General features: G+C 30.1%; 1 protein-coding gene across 2 annotated transcripts in view; it reads left to right on the forward strand.

The window, feature by feature from the left end:
* LOC113398762 (hemicentin-2-like) overlaps positions 1-17,263 on the forward strand; it is a 57,573-nt gene extending 40,310 nt beyond the window's left edge. The window contains exons 3-6 of one of the 2 annotated variants that reach the window (XM_026637648.2): positions 14,334-14,544; positions 15,449-15,548; positions 15,732-15,901; positions 16,819-17,263. In XM_026637648.2, the coding sequence (XP_026493433.2) occupies positions 14,334-14,544; positions 15,449-15,548; positions 15,732-15,901; positions 16,819-17,054 (717 nt within the window). In that variant the 3' untranslated portion in view covers positions 17,055-17,263. The remainder of the gene's footprint in view (positions 1-14,333; positions 14,545-15,448; positions 15,549-15,731; positions 15,902-16,818) is intronic. The other variant, XM_026637649.2, reaches the window with a different exon arrangement.
* The last annotated feature ends 826 nt before the right edge of the window (positions 17,264-18,089 follow it).

Here is an 18,089-nt window from a genome sequence, read left to right on the forward strand (position 1 = left end):
GACTCTGTACTAACAAGGTAATGTATTTTAACCAAGGAAAAATACTGCATATATTTTCCAATATATATGGTATAACTTTGAGCTGCTGCAACAACTTTTATTGGCATAGGATCCGATACGTAATCATTCGCAGCGGCAAAATCTAGCTTCTAGAACTTTATTCTAAATATATAAGATTATAAAGTTCAAAGAGGAAGAAACAGCTTTTAATTAGTAAATAGTAAGTTCTAGAAAGTTATCTGACAGATTCAAACAAATAGTTAGCAACGCACACGTGCAAGCCACAAGTTCCTTTAAGTTTCAATTCATAAGCAAAGTTTCGTCACCGTATTCGCTGTTAGTTCAAGTTTCAAGTTAGTTGTTATCATGATTGAAATCGCTTAATTTTTCTTTGTTTCTCAATAATATATTTTTTCATATGATTGACGTAGTTAAGCATATAGAAAGTCTACTTATAATAAGACTTTTAACTAAAATTGACAAATGATTGATGAAATAACTTCACAAAGGGATGAAACTACGCGTGAGAAAAAAATACTACAACAAAGCTACACAAAATAAAGCTATATTGTTTAATTACTTGATTTTTAGTAGATCAACCTACGAGATGAAAAACAAGCGATGTTGTTTTGTTTTTGATGACATTTTGTCTGCAGCAATTTGTAACATTTTTTTCTTTAAACTTCAAATACTTTTTGTAAAGGTATTTGCATAAGGTATTGCATATATATTTTATTATATGTACGCAAATTTTAACTTATTTTAAATCTTATTCAAAAAAATTGAAATAAGTGTTATTTGTATACAAAAAAAAAATATAGAAATTATGATCTATTCTGATTTTTGTCAAGAGATTAATTTTAAACTGTCCATACATACATTATACCTATGTTATCAGTTTACATTCCTTTGATTAGCTGGGTAGAGTGTTAGAAAGAAAATAGCGTGAGTGAGATAATTATTATTATCAAACAGACAGCAAACATATAAACAACTTTAATCTCACTGATGACACATTCGCAATAAAAGACCTGGCAATATGTACTGAAACAAGTTCACTCTTTTAATATTAAGTGGTCCATTTTAAGCAATAAAAAAGTCAAATTTAAATTGGAGTTCTATTCATCATCATCATTCATCCATCGCATCAATTTAAGTAAAATCGAAAATTGAATTTAAAAAAAAAACTGAAAAATTATATATTTTCTTATAGCGCCAATATAGAAAAACAACATTCATCCGAAACAAAAGAAACTGCATATATATTTGGCAAACAATCGACTGAAAGTCGAAATAAATAAACTTTCGTCTATAACACATACTTTTACGTTTTATTAGCAAAATGTTGAAATTAACTTCACCATTATAAAGCTAAGACAAATAAAAATGAATTTCAAATGCTGAATGTACAGGAAATAAAAACAATGACACTAAAAACAATTCAGTATAAAAGTTGGCCGCAAACACAGTCATAACTTTCATACACAGCCACCGTAAAAATCGGGTAAAGGCGGCAAAGTCTCTATTTGTTGCTTATCATACGACCTTATACATTGTTGTCATAAAGACTTGTTCACAACAATGGCAATCGTTCTTAAATTTAATCGTCATAATTATATTTACTCAATTATAATATTAATTATATATTTAACGTTGCGCCTGTTACGTGTGTTAAACGATTAATATTTTATGTAAACATTACCCTAGAATCTATACAGTCATTATTAAAATGCATTGCTCACAAATGTAAATAAAACAAATTTCTTATAACTATTTAGTGGTCAAAGGAGAACTAGTTAACGAGATAACATTTTTCCACACTAATTTTAAAAAATATATAGAAATGTTGCATTAAATAATACCAGTTTCATAAACTCTTGTTAGATCTTTACAAAATTGACATTTGTTAACACCTTTTTGTTTAGAGGACGTTAAGTATGTAACGAAATCCTGTGATTCAATTTACCACTCACTCACGAATCATATAGAATTAAAAAAAAAGCATACTAGTCTATAACCTATAATTATCTCTACTTTATTCTAATTATTATAAAAAAATCTTTATTAATGATTAATAACAAATCAAAAGAGGTGTTAATTGATTACAATTATGTTTTTTGAATAAAATTCGTATTAAAATATATTTATATTAAATAAGTGACATATATTTACTTAATATAAATGTAATAACATTTTAAACAAATATACTGGGTTAGGTTTTTCGAGATTATGTTACATTGTAACGAAACAATTACTCAAAGAAAATGCTTGTTATATATGTGTTTATATATAAAATTACAGCACAGAAAATTGCTTAAGAGCAATAAATAATTGTATTTTACAAGGAGCGGCTAATTAGCTTTCGCTTCCAGACATTTCAATCTGATAGAATTAAAAAATCGCAACTCTGAATCTTGTTACTTGGCGCTTACCAATAATATCCAATATTTGTACTTATACATTTATGAAATATATCAAACATATTTCAAATATATATATATTAGTACATATGTCATATTAATTTATGAGTAACCTAAAAAAAAAAAAATTAATTTTTATTCATACTTTATTTAAATATTCACATAAGGATTATTAGAATGAATGCCTTAACTACATACCAATAAAAAATAAAAATAGTTATAATCGTATCAAAGGTATAGAAAAATATTTTTAAATATCGTCTGAAATGATGATATCAACGACCTATCAATATATTCTACCTATCTTACGTTGCGATCCGTCTCGCCTACCTTTATTTTTTATAAAACATTAGTCATCCATAAATATGTATGTTTTTTGTTTTTTTGTGGAATAATGCTAATTATCAGTGAAATCCTAAGGGTTTAGTATTTCAGAATAATACGAAAATGGTAACTATTTATAATATGTAAACATAAATGTAAAGTTTATTTGAAAATTTTGCTACACATAGCAATATAATCCAAAATAATACAATAGTTCGTATATTCTAATGAATGGTTTTCTTTCCAAGAACCATTAGCATTTACATCGGCATTCGTTTGGTTTCAACCATTAAACAACTCTCTAAATAAAAAAGAACAATTAAATCGCAAATTATATTTTTAAAATGAATAAACTTTAGTGATTCTCGGACTTTAGATCGAATGCCCGTGAATGTAACAAAAGTTTCTTTTGCGAACTTCTCAAATTGTCCCGAGGAATTATTATTTCAACAAATTCACAGATCCATTTTTGTTCCCACCTCCAATGGCGTTAACCTTACTTTCTCGTCGAAATATCTTATCGTAGTCAAATATCGCGTGAAAAGAAATACTTACACAAAAACTTAAAAGAATAAGAAAGGTTTGCCTGATATCACGTTAGGCAAAAATGTTCTTATTAAAGTCGTTACTTTCGTCAACAAAGTAATTTGAGTGCTGTGCGGGCCTTTCAATGCTTTATTTATTCGAAGTTTATCTACTAATACCATTAAATAGGATCTGAACGTTTGCATGAAAGTCCGTCTTTTTTTTTCAAGTTATAAATATGCAAAACAGTCTTTTCTGTTTCTTTGCATATGACTGTTTTACCGATGTTTTGAATAAATAGGTACATTACCTAAAATGGTGAAATTGAGGATGAAAGTTTGTATGGAAGTTCTTCATATTTGATGTTTGAATATGGATATTGGTCATTATGCTTCTGTTTATGACATGTACCCTCAAGAGGATTAGACTAGGATTGAAATGATGAGCAGCAGAAGTTTATCATTTTTGAAAAACCAAATATGGAAATTGATATATAGGTATTGCATGTTACTAAAAATCTCTAATATTTAAGATAACTCGGGGAGATTTTTATATTTTCACGACAAGATATCCCATCATAACACGGCTTGATTCATACAAATTAAAATAGTAATTTCATACAAATGCGCGTAATGAAACAGGAAAATTCTATTAGCCACCGTCAATTTATAGAACGTGACTTTTCGACCGTTTGTTACAGTCGGTGTGTGGGATTTGATTTTCAGTAAGTGCTATAGGAAATGTCGCGTGAGCGTTCGCCTGGCTGGAATAAAGTATAGAGAATTGGGTCGAGGCTTGCAGAATAGTACATTTGGAACAAAGCCAACCAAAGCTGTGGCGATTTGTTTATTTTATTTTATAAAAATATTGCATGACCATTTCTTCTAGTCAATAATGTGTTGTTCCATTTACAAGAAATGAGAATCGACAGTTATTGAGAACAAAGCTTTGTTCTTCTTGCCGTTGCTTTTTAGAAACCGCTTGATCGGTAAAAGAAGAATATTGTTGTGTAGGTTTGATAGAATTACCTAACGAGCTGTGCAATTCTACCAGACAACTTTATAGTGCTATCATCGAAATTTCTGATAACATAAATATTCCGACTGTAAAATAATTTCGACATTCATAAAGTGGATGTATTGCCGTAATGATTGTGTTGTAAATAATTCAGATAGTAAATTGCCAAAAAAAACAGTAATATGTAAGGAAGTCGCAGCGAATTTCCCCTGAGATAAATTATATCATCGAAAGTTATCGTACCTGGAGTAACTTTTTTGATTTGATCGCAGCGTACTTTAAGGTTCTCCGTCTTCTGTAAATGACATTAAACGTTTTCTTCCATCTCCTGTATCCAAGAGAACTTTGTAATATTGAACAGAAACATTTCTTAAATCTGTTTAATTTTATTAGTCTTAAATCATACAAACTATCAATTATATATATAAATATGCACGATGTAAAAAAAAAATTAACCGAGTCAACTGTATTAAGAAAATATGGAAATGGTGTACATATTATAATATATTGTCCTCCCTTCCTTGAAGTAAAATTTCAATTGTTTTTTAAAGGTACGCTTTTAAATTATAGTATTATAGTTTAGGTTGAGCATTGTCAGTTAGTCACATATTTGCATAATTGCACGAGAAAAATACGAGACGACATCAAATTTTGTATTATATTGTTAGAAACTGAAGTCGGATAAGAGGGAATTGTTAATATAATATATGATATTATTGGTTGCTTAAGGATTCAGTATTCTGAATATCGGAGCCATAATACATATAAGTTAGATGTGAGATATACTAAACTCAAATGAATCCTGTCTCAAATTAAAGTCTCAAGTTAAACAAATATTTCTATCAAGTCAATATTGGTCTGGTCACAATTGAATTATTTTTAATACTAAACTATTTGCAGGTATGGAGGTTATTAATTGTCTGTTAATTTAATTTCTAAAAGTATTCTTAATGCCATTGGTATAAAAATCATTTTCTCTTAAATGATTTCTAAACACGAAAAGACGTATACAAACAAGATGTCCACTGGAAAATGTAATCGTTTTCATCAGACAGAGATATGTCACAGCTTAACAAGCTTCTATGAGGAAAGACATATCGAATAGCATTATAAGCGGCGTGCATTAGTAGCGCTCCTGTTTACGACATGTTTAAGTGTGCGTGATACGATTAATATAAGAGTATGTATGTCAATGCCTCTAAATTTGCATAAAACCCCAAATATTATCGTATTATCGTAAAGCTAATTCAGTTTCTGGCAATTAAACAAATACCTCCCAAAAAAGACTATCGATTTTGTATTTCATTACTGAGTTAACTTTCTTATTTTAGATGGATATTGGCAACACTGCTGATATATATATATATCCAAACTCACACATTCGTATATAACCCGTAAGAAAATGTGTCTCGCTCTACCAAACTAAAGTGTCGCTTTAAAAAAAAAGATATAATAACTTAGACATTTAATGAACGTGCATGTGTAGTTGTAACATCAGTTAAAGAAAGTGCTCACGCACACATACACAGACGCGACGCATAAATATCGATCGTCCGGTGTAAATTAGATAGTATAGTAATGGTTTGTAATACTATCAGTTTGGCGCTGTAATTACCTTGACTCAGTTACCCTTCACCCTTCAAACTGAAACACAGCAAATAGAAATATATCGCATAAAATTTATTATTTACAAACTGATTAATTATAAAGTTGTCATACATGTACAGTACAATACAATAAAATAGCGGAGATTAAATGCCCTACAATGGTCTAAAACAATCTTTCATCTTTAGGTAATCAAGTTGTGAGTTTATAGGGCAGCCACTGGCTTATGCGGGTTAGCGCATACACATCGCACATTTCTATTCGATGCATACCATACATGCTAGTTCGTATAATATGTCTCTTTGATCGCAGAGCACGCTATGTGCATGATGCACACATGAATACTCAGATGTGCGCGAATTTAAAGATAAAATATTCGGTTAAGATGACGTCGCAAAAGTCAGATAACGGCAAACTTCAAGTTTCGGATGAAATTCGGCCATTTGTGTATCCGAAATCTCGCATAGAAGTAGTGGATTACACTACACGTTCTCGCCGAAAGTTTTTCTTTGCCCAGCTATGGGAATTATGCAGGCTAATTTAATTTACTTTATTTGATATACTCAATAGCTATACTTCTTTGAAGACAACCATTAATAAGAGAAAGGGAAAATAAACATATGAACATAACACATAAATTCGATACCTAAACTATCAAACGTTATGTAAATCGTATTCTATTGTAACACAATAGAACAACTCGAATGAAATAGAACGACCTAAAATTAGAACTCAATACATTATTCGTACGATTTGATTCAACAGCTCATTCCTATTTATTTCCTTTATTATATTATAGTGTAAACATATTTTCAAAATTTTAGTACACAATCAAATGTGATAGTTCCATTCAACTTGTTATTATCAGTAAGATTAAAGTGCTTAAATTTAAAAATATAATAACAAAAATGTTTACCTCATAAGCGTTGTTCAAAACCACTTAGCTAAAGTTTTATAAGTAACAAAAGTATGTTAGTGGATGTCTGGTTTCTATCTACCGGGCAGATGAATACTGCTACGTTGGAAACTGCAGACCTAGTTTCAACAAAGCTCCATTCTACTGTCCCTATACCGTTGAGTATATTACATACAAGCTCTGAGAGAAAACCGCATGTTAATTGATTTTCGAGTTTAAATTGAATGTGAATTGAAGTGCATTTAATATTCACATCTGAAATAGCTTAGTATACGTCCGATTATTATTTTTTAGATTATTACCAAAATTAAAAACACACAATTGTTTCAAAGTTTTTGTATCAGTTACGAATAATTGATGGATTATAAAGAGTAAAATGAAGTAATTATTGAAACGGATTTGAAATTTGGTGCAATTGTATTTATACGGTGGAATTTGCATCGGTATTCTTTGTTACATTTATATAATAATGAAAATATTTATCGCCCGTCTATTTTCAACAAACATCCTCACTTATGAATTTCATATCTATCGATATATTTTTCATTGTATGACATTCGTTTTGAAGTCACGATTTACGTCAGTGTAACTTTATCCATTATTTATTTAAGACGAATATTTATTATTATTCTTAATTTAATTTGGTAACACAGACGAGCAGTTATACAAAGAGCAGGTATACAAACAAAATGCTCATTGTGAGATATATAAACCACATACGTTCCACATACTTAATAGTGCTATCCACGTAATCGAAGGTGTATTTATATAGAATAGACAGGCGTAAGGGCAAATGGGCCACCTGGTGGGAAGTGGTCACCGCCCATGGACATTGGTGCTTCAAGAAATAATAATCATTCCTTACATTTCCAAAGCGCTACGAGTTTTGGGAACTAAGATATTATGTTCCTTGTGCGTAGTTACCGTGGCTGTCAAACGCTTCAAACCGGAACCATAATAATAAATATTACTGTTTGGCGGTAGAATATATGATGATAACTACCCAGACGATAGTGCAATTCCCATATTATTCAATCAGATGAGTCCGCACAAGGCCTAACAATACCTAATAATATAATTAAACTATTATAATATTCTTAGTTTATTTTCGAATAGCATTTTATCATCTACAGAAAATAATATTATAGGAGCGTCTAAACAATTTAATAATAACTCCATTTTTAAACATAAACAAGAAATATGAAAACAATTTCTCGTAATGTTTTAATTTCCGTGTCAACTTGTATTATTTTATCGTTTTTAATATAAATAAGGCGCGCCGTTTTAACACGAAACTCCGCGTGTTACAATTACACCAATCGTTAAACATAACGTGTATGAATATTTGAATACTTTTTTCCATTATTTTATAAATTAAACAAGAACTAGTTAAGCTAAATGCAAAGTAAGAGTCTTGAAATAATTCTGTTATTTATAAATTATATTCAATAGTCGTATTCACAAATGATAAACAATTCAATTGCAATAATATTACATATTTTTAATAGAAGCAATTTAAAACAGCAGATCTCTTCCAGTTGGTGACGTATATCAACGGGCAAAATTATACATCGTTTTACAAAAGTAACTGTAATTACATAATCTTTCATACTGATAATATTAATGTCAATATATACGTTTTACATTGAACGTCTTATATTTTTTATCTATCAACACTTATTCCTTGTTATATTCAAGTTTCAGTTACATAATCTTTAATTAATTGATGTAAGACATTAATTATTCTATACTACAATATTAAATACTGGAAATTCCACTTAAAATCAGGTCTAAAATCTTCCACTCAAAATTTAGTCTATTCCATTTTATCCATATTTTAGTATATTCATATCATTATTAATCTAGCGTATTTCTGATTGAAAGTATTTTTTCTGTTTATACTTGTGTTCCTGCATACAAGTATGTTTTTGTGATTTTCCTTGCATTAAACGTTACTGCTCCGTCCCTACTCACGGTTACCGTTCTTAATAAATGGATTTGCCAACGCGAATATTTTTTTTTTCAAATAGCACATTAATCCAGAGTCAGCGCGTTTAAACAAAAAAACTTTTCATTTTTATAAATAATATTGTATTAGGATATATGTATGTATCTATATACAAAAAAGCGAAATACCCCCTACTGATTAATTACGAAATCTCAGAAGCTATAATACCTACAAACTTGAAATTGGGTTGGACATTCCCTATAGGTGTAAACATCCGCTAAGAACGGATTTTACGAAACTTTATCCCTAAGGGGGTAAAACGGTCGATGGAAGATTGTGTTTTATAAATTTCGCGCAAGTAAAGCCGCAGGTTTAGCTAGTTTTATTATATTTTTATAACAAGAGCATGAAAAAATATAGAAGTTTCTGGATAGATCCATAGCTTTATTCTTAAATTGCGATCTCATACTAATAGCCACCTGTTATAAAACAGAAAAGGACGCTTTCAATGGTATAATTATTTATTTCATAATTCGACTGCAATTCTTCACTCCAAAACGACTTTTATAATTGTGATAAAATTTATCGAAATATACATTTTCCACGTGGTATAAGTTTAAAAAAACTCTTACGAGAATAAAAATTAATAAATTACTCTAAGCTTCATCTATAAATTGAGTATAATTACTATAGCTTGTAATTATCAACAATAATTTGGCTAACGTCAATTTTATCTCCGGAGAAAATTGCTTGGGCAAAAGAATATAAATATCGGCTATTTTCGGTTTAAGTAATACCTAAGATAAAATTGATATAATATGTTTTATATGTCTATAAAAGGTTTCAGCGAAAATAATCTTCTAAAGGGTGGTGCGATAGTATCTATTATAAAAGTAAGAAAAGAGCAAATCTAAATTCTATTGATTTAAACGCTTAGTAAGATTCTTATTTTAAGTTCATTATGTAATATAATATAGTAAGTTCATTTTTTTTATTATATAGATATGTTATGTATGGGTTTTAGTGCGATGGAACGGTAATCCGACACGACTGAAAAGATCTGGCGCAGGACCAACGGCTTGAAGTATTTTCCAAAGAGGAGCCTGAGTCTGCCAACTTCTTAACTCTGGCCATCTACAGAAAATTTCTTGATACAAAAAGTCGCTGACAAAACTTGAGCGGTAAAAGTATTAAAATAAAATTAAATGTAAACGATATACTCGTATTACTAAGTTGAAAGACAACAGACTATGTAGGTAAATAGGTCATTAACTACTGCTGCTGAAGCAGCGCAGCAGTGTTATTCAAGAAAAGTTGTGGAGCTTATTCCACCGCACTACTCCAATGGAGGTTGAACTTTATTTTATTTTATTGTTATTTGAGTATCGTCATTACTGTCATAGTCAATCCTACGTTCTGACTAGTTTTAATTTAATTGTTTCATTATTTTAGTATTTTTATTAAAATTTATCAAGAGTATTTTGAGCCCAGTAATTAGTATCTTTTGAAATCTTTGTTGTTTCTCAGCAAAATTCGCTTAAAAATAAGTGATTTTTCTTCGTAACCTCTAACCATTTATTTCTTAGTCTCTTTGAGTAATGATCTCATTTATGAAATCATTTGTTTAAATTAAAATATTTACGAATAACGATTTTAATCTTGCTACGTTTATCAACGGATGAAATATATATAAATAGCATGAAAAGAATTTGGCAGACTTTTGAGATCGCTGCTAACGCCAACCTTGGAAATAATTTTGCTCGTGGATTGGTTCTCCCCGCAATCATACGGGTCGTTTAGGCAGTTCACACTCAATTGATTTAACACCAAAACCGTTTATTTCGGATTTTTATATTTGGCTAATTATTATTCTGCATCAGATACTTTTTTAGTTGCGAGTTACGTCATATATGGAAATTAGAACTGAAATAATATTTTACAGGAAGGCCTTTATATTAATTTAAATTACGCCTCATAGTCAATTGTACAATTCGTAAGCACAACGAATCTTTATTTTAATGTAGTAACAGGTTATAATTAGAAATGTAATCACTCTATTCTATTTTACCATAACCACAAATCACAAGACCATATTTAAATATAAAAACTATATAATGCTTGTTTTGTTCGTGCAATAAAAATCGCTTAGATATAGTCAATAAATAAACATTTGACTGTTGACCTCTTTCGAAATTTCAATCGAATAACTCACACGTAACAAAATATTAACAAACACCAAAATATTCACACGTTAAAAAATACAATGGACGTAAACATATTTTGTTCAGGCATCAAAATAGTATAAATAGTTATATTCACATTTCGTACGTAATTCTGAAAATCTTAATATTCATGATAATATAATAATCGTCAATGATTACATACCTGTTTAAATATTTAGTCAAAAGGATATTTACAATTATAGTAAATCAATATGCCTTTGAGTATGGTTTATTTGACTTTTTCTAATATATATTTTATTCATTTTACTAAATACCTACGCCACAGTGTGGATTTTTATTTATAGATATTTAAAAATAAATAAATCTTTTTAAAATAAACGTAATGCAAACATAATGTTATTAGATTATATATTAATTCGTAGGTATATCGAGATTTTGAACAAAATATAATGCGCGCTAAACTAGGGTACATACACCCTATATTAAAACAAACATGCTTAACCATATGTACAGATGTATACAATATACGTGTCTATTAGGGTATTATGATAATTATATCCACCTTATGTAACGCTCACAGGCATTGCAGTCTGGCGCGCTTGGCTAGCACTGCATTTAATTGAGGGCCTGCCCCCACATTGTTTCGCTCTGACGCCTGCTCTCAAGCCCGCTGAAAGGAAACTGCTACACCGAGGAAAATTTCCCGTGTCGGAGGGTGGCAGTCTTTTATTTGGAAATTACATTTAAAACCGTCAGACTGGAAAGTGCTGTATTAAAGTCTATACATTTTGCTGATATTAGTTACAGATTTATTTCTCGTATATGATGTATGAATTGATGTTACAAGGCTACGAACGTAGACCTTCGTAGCATGGCTACGTTATGTAATTTATGTAACCCGTAGCATTTCGTTAGCATTTTAAATTTCTTAATACAATTTTGTTTGTCATGTACATCACTTATAAATTAATTGTACCCTTGAATTAATATATAATTATTAGATTTTAAAAAGGAATAATTTAAAATATATTTAAACTTTTTCTAAGATAAGTCTACAATGTTTAAACTAAGTACACATAAGAGGAGAGATCCACTTGAAGGAAGCGAGGAAATCCAAAGATCCCAGTAAATGCGGTATAAAGTTCCGTCACTTGTACAAGTAGGGACTTAAACGTATGTCATGGAGAATACGTTGACTAGTTTGTTTGTTCGTTTGTTTAGTGCTGCCTTCGATAACAAGTTTCTGTCTGAAGTTTGACTACTTTTGAAGTTATATCGGATTTGGGATCTCTTGTCAGTCACTGTATCCTAGCATTTTAATTACATAAATAAATTATAACTCTAAGCTTTTTTATTAAAATAAAAGCATATATTTATCAAATTAATCAAAGCTTATTAAAACACATTTAATTAATTATTTATTTAAAGTGGTTTCATTACCTTTATATCCACCTAAAATTACGAAAATAACACATCAACGTATTCCGAACGATCAAACAAACAGTAAATAAGCGATAAAACGGTATAAATTACGAATGTTCATTGTAATTGGGTAAACAATAAAATGCTACAATGCAATTAAAACACCCGTTTGGCAAAACATGCTGTAATCCGAATGGGTTAAGATTTATTTTTATGATACTGTAACGTATTCCTTCGAATGTTTGTTTTCATAATTTTCATTGTACATTATTTGTTTCAATATCAAGATTATAAATTTATCGATAAAATGAATGATGACATACATACACTGTTAATCTTTAATTTATTTTTTAGCTTATACTATAATGTAATTGTCGGTTAGGTCATTAAGTTATATCGATTTTAATGTTATTTTTTTTTATGTATAACTAAAAATTTTAAAACTTAAAAATCTAATTGGAAAAATATTACGTCACTTAATGCTCCAGGAAAAAGAAAATTGGTCAAATGAATAAATAATTTCCAAAACTGAGGTCTTTTTAGAAAGAGGTATCACAACGTTGAAGATGCGTTGGGATTGCGTTTCATACTTGAAATAATTAATAATTATATATTTTTTATTTTTATTTATTATAAAGTCAAATAAAAACAAGAAATACATATTTTTCTTATTTAGATACGAGACTACCACATATTTAGAGTGACTTATGTGTTTGGTAATTTTATATCAAATTTTAACTAATACCTGGATATAATTATGTACATAACTCATCAACTAGTTATTAATAATAGTAATAGATATGAACCAGGTCCATATAACTCTGAACTAATTCGCTTCTTAATATATATTATTCTAAATGCACATGAGTTTTCTTTATTAAACATTGATACATAGCATTCATTGATAGTTAAACTAAACAAATAGATCTTAGGAGATCCGGAAAGACAACAGTTTTTTTGGTCAAATTTCATAGCAATTTATAATTTTCAACATAAGATAAAGGCCGGAGGCGATCGTTTCATATCCTCGGAGTGTTGCTATCTAATATAATAAATTCACTTATCATATCGACCTATATATAACCTTTTGCGGACAAGATTCATTTTTTCATTTTTTTATTTAGCAACACTTAATATTTCTATCACTAACGACCGTCGTAAAATTATCGAAGTTGTTGTTGAAAACATTTTTGTTTACAAGTATGTGTACTTGGTAATATGGTATTCAATTCAGTTTTAACCGATTACAATAATCTTATGATAAGTATTTTCCTGGCTGATTTTGACGAAGCGACCAATCTGAAGGGGGCAGGCCACCAAAGAAGAACATACTGTTATACAAGATTGTGCGTTGTCTGTCATACAGTTATGCTTTCAGATGCGCTCTAATGATCCAATGGGTCAATGGAATAAAATAGGCCAAGGACCGAGGATTTTTACGTGCTTTCCATTTGAGATGTTTTGAAAGAAACATACGTAAACTTTTTATCAGTCCATACTGACATTTGAACCCTGAACCTCGGGATCTAAAGCCACTGCATACGATATTTAGCCACTAGACCAATGAGAAAGTTATATATTGATTTAAAAATGTACAAATTATTTAAATTAAAGACATATGTGAGAATAGCTACTGTGTAAATAACGTTCGCGATCACTGAAATGGTGACAACATAGCTAGCAATATCTACTTTATTAAATCACGATTTCAGATCAAATTAAAATGAATAAAGTAATTTCATAGATTTTTCTAAATTATTATTGATGTCTAAGCATACAAATCGACTATATAAAGCTTACATAATCAATTTGTATGCAAATATTCTTAACATAACTGCCTTGTTGGTTTAATAGTTTGTCAATTTGGCTGAACATCATGAGGGTTCGGTTTTCAGTCGCTGGACTAAGTCTATTATTATATTAAACTATAAGTTCGTTTATTCATATAAGTAATATAGTATTCAAATTTACAGGTATCCTGGATACGAAAACGTGATCTACACATCCTCACAGTAGGTGTTCATACATATAGTAGCGACGCGCGATTCGCAGCGCTGCACACCGACGGTTCCGATGAATGGACGCTGAGAGTGGCGCATGCGCAGCCCAGAGATTCTGGTGCCTATGAATGCCAAGTATCGACGGAGCCAAAAATCAGTTTGTCCTTCTGGCTTACTGTTGTGGGTAAGTACTAAAATAGGTAGTATAAGCTTAACAAAACTTACGCTTTGCTCGAAGTAATCATTAAAAATTATATTACAATTATACAAGATCATAAACTAAATCAAATAAATATATAACAAAACTTTATGAATGAAGTAATTATACAGTAGGAATTGAATATAAGGTTCGAAATAAGGTCGTTCCTCCATCTTGTTTCTCGGTTCAAAGCTTTATCCATCGTAAAGTTTGAAACATGGAGACGAACTTAAGCTAAGCTTCGTGTACATGGCGATGCAGCCGCATTGTCACCGAACTGCAATACTGTGTACACATTAAAACTGCGTTGCAGCCGCACCACAGACACACAATCGGCGCCGAGAATAAGCCGCAAAGTTTCCAACATTGAATAGTAAACCAGAGATCACAGTACGGCAATATAACCGTAGATCTGTTAACGTATGTTTCGACTCTAATAATTTTTTTGATAATAATGTTACCATAATCAAAAATAAGTGTTATTTAATCGATTTTTCTACTTGTTAAACAAAGTCCGTAACGTGTAGCCCTGCCAAAAATCAATATAGTATATTCGTATTTGAGTTAAATAGCATTACAAATAATTGTAAAATTTAATTTCATGTTTAGTAGATAAGGTTTAATTATTCTAGTTAGTTTGTTCTCGTTTCGCTTGGGTTATTTTAGTAATGTTCATATTTAATTATATTATTTCAAAGTATTGTACAACTCGTATTTATATTTGTATTTACAATTTAATCAATGTTGATGCCAAATGATTATTATAAATGTATAACATAGCTGATCTCGTGGTCCACATAGATTTTATTCAGCTACACGAATAGGAATCCAGATGATATTTAATTTGTATGTTAGTTGGTATTTTCATTATGTTGGATTTTGGTTGCAGTTTCAAAGGCCGAGATCTTGTCGGGTCCAGAGCTGTTTGTGCGCGCCGGATCTGATATTAATTTAACATGCGTTGCGAGGCACGCACCCGATCCACCAAGGTAAAATAATTTGAACACTTTAATACATTATAAGTTTAAATTGAATAATTATGCACATAGTCGGCTAAAATTGGATACAAACAAAAATGTATTTTAATAGTTTTTATTCTGTGCAACGGAAAACGAAATTGTCATGTATGTTTTACTCTCAGTTTGATTAAAAAAGTTTTACTTTATAAACAGTTCTGTCAACAGCTTTATATACTGGTATCGCGGTGCTAATGTCGTGAACTACGCTCAACGCGGCGGCATAAGCGTGGAAACTGAGCAGCGTACTCGCACAAGCCGTCTTCTGATCGCGCGAGCATCGCCAAGAGACTCGGGAAATTATACATGCGCCCCAAGTAGTTCCGGTAAGATTTTTTTTTTAATAATAATACGAAAAATTAAAGTTTAATTAAAATAAATTACACACATAGCGTTAGCAATAATCATAACATTTGAATTCTAAACCTAAATATTTCATTCCACTTTAAATTCGTCCCCAATATCTCTTCGCCGCAAGACAAAATACTCGTAAATTACAATTCAGTACTTAAATTTGCATCAAGATTTCGAGGTTAAACCACTCCGAAATCACTCCTCTTAAAGGATGAGACAAATATTTTAATTAAGATTTTATAAAATAAAATGAAGGAATGTAATCTTATACTCCGTTACATTAAATAGAGATCATCATATATTTTAACGTACCTACAGCCACGGTTTTTTTGAATTAAGTGATATTTTATTTTAAGTTCCAGTCACCATACAATTAAGGACTAATTTTATTTGTTGAAGACAGGCTTGCAAATGGGCCACCTGATGATAAATGGTCACCACTGTCAATAATCTGTGAGAAATGGTTCCTTTGGAACTAAAATGCTATGTTCCTTGTGTCTGTAATGAACACTTACTCACCCTCTCAACCGAAACACAGCAACGCTAACACTATTGATATTTGGTGATATGTAATGAGTGGGTAGACCACCCTTATTATCCTCCGAGTATTATTTATTTTAGAACGGTAGTACTATAGGCCACTTGATAGTATGAGTTAGTGGCTACCTTTACAAACATAAACATTGGTACAACCGAACTACTTAATACAGTAATACTTAAATCTTCCACTTGTCCTTATAATTACATAAAATAAAAATTACAACTATTTGACTATAGAATAAAAAGTAAGTGGGTAGTACCCATTCAAATGGATCATCCTAAAGCCCATTCGTAATATGTAAATTAATTTTAAATGTAAACAAAATAATAAGACAAATTATTTTGACAGATTCTGCGTCTGTGGTTGTACACGTCCTGAACGGCGAAAGACCGGCCGCCATGCAAAGCGACGCTTACCAAACCAAGCCAACCAATACTCTTATATTTTTAATTATACTTATTCTAAGAATTCAAAAACTTGACAATATCATGGACACTTTTGTTTTAGTGTACACGTCCATCGTAAATTTTCAAATCAAACATCGATTTATTAGTGATAATTCTGTTCGACTTATATCTAGATGACGTGCAAATTTAAACCTAATTGTAAAGGCATAAAATGCATTATAAGTTTTAAAATTAACTTAGTTATGAAAAAAAACGAATTACTATAATATTTACCGTCTGATTAACTTAGAATGAATTAAAATACTGATTGATGTTGTAATTTAAAATTAATTATTATGTAACTAATAAACAATTGAACCATGAACCTACTTTTAGTTTATATGTTTATTATATATATAATTTCGTGTAATTAATATTTAAAAAGCGATAATTTTTTTCTAAGGAAATTTATCAACTTTAATTCTTATGTATATATTTTAATTTCATTTAATTTAACGGTATGAAAAAAGTCAAGTTCAAAAGAAATTAATATTAGAATAATAGTCTCAGTGAATGTTTATTGTAAGTCGGTTTATTTAATTCCATCAGGCGGCCTATTCTAATGACATAATTATATTGGTGATGATACGTTCCCGATTACATTCTGACCCAATCTCGACTATTCCCCAGAAAAAATAACTTAATCTTAATGCTTATAATACTATGAATATGAAACTGTTATTATTCCGATCCAACTTGACCGCAACTGAATTGTATCGTTTCTAGAATAGATACTCAGCTGATCGGCGACGATTAATTTTTCGATTCGATTTCAATAAACTGTCAATTTGTTAGTAGAATACATACATACAATAACACATGACATCTGTCTACATAAAACTAAATTAATCTCCGCTTTTGTAAGAAACAGTAAGATATGGGCGAATGATATTTCATATCATATGTAAATATAGGGGAAATACGCTTTACTCACCTAGTATTCGTAATTGCCATTTATTTTGAACAAATTTGAATAAACGACAATTTCAATATTCGAGTGTATTGTCAAAGAGGATGTCAAATGTGGGAGCGGAGAAGATCAAAAGCTTTATTTTTGATGTTCCTTTACCTGCTTCGTTATTATCCTGAAAATGTTTTTTGTCGAAAGTGCTGCTTGAATAGCATTAAATGTCTTTTGACTCCTTTGTGGACGAGTGTATGGATTAAAATAAC

The sequence above is a fragment of the Vanessa tameamea genome, chromosome 14 (genome assembly GCF_037043105.1).
Source record: "Vanessa tameamea isolate UH-Manoa-2023 chromosome 14, ilVanTame1 primary haplotype, whole genome shotgun sequence".
Lineage (NCBI taxonomy): Eukaryota > Metazoa > Arthropoda > Insecta > Lepidoptera > Nymphalidae > Vanessa > Vanessa tameamea.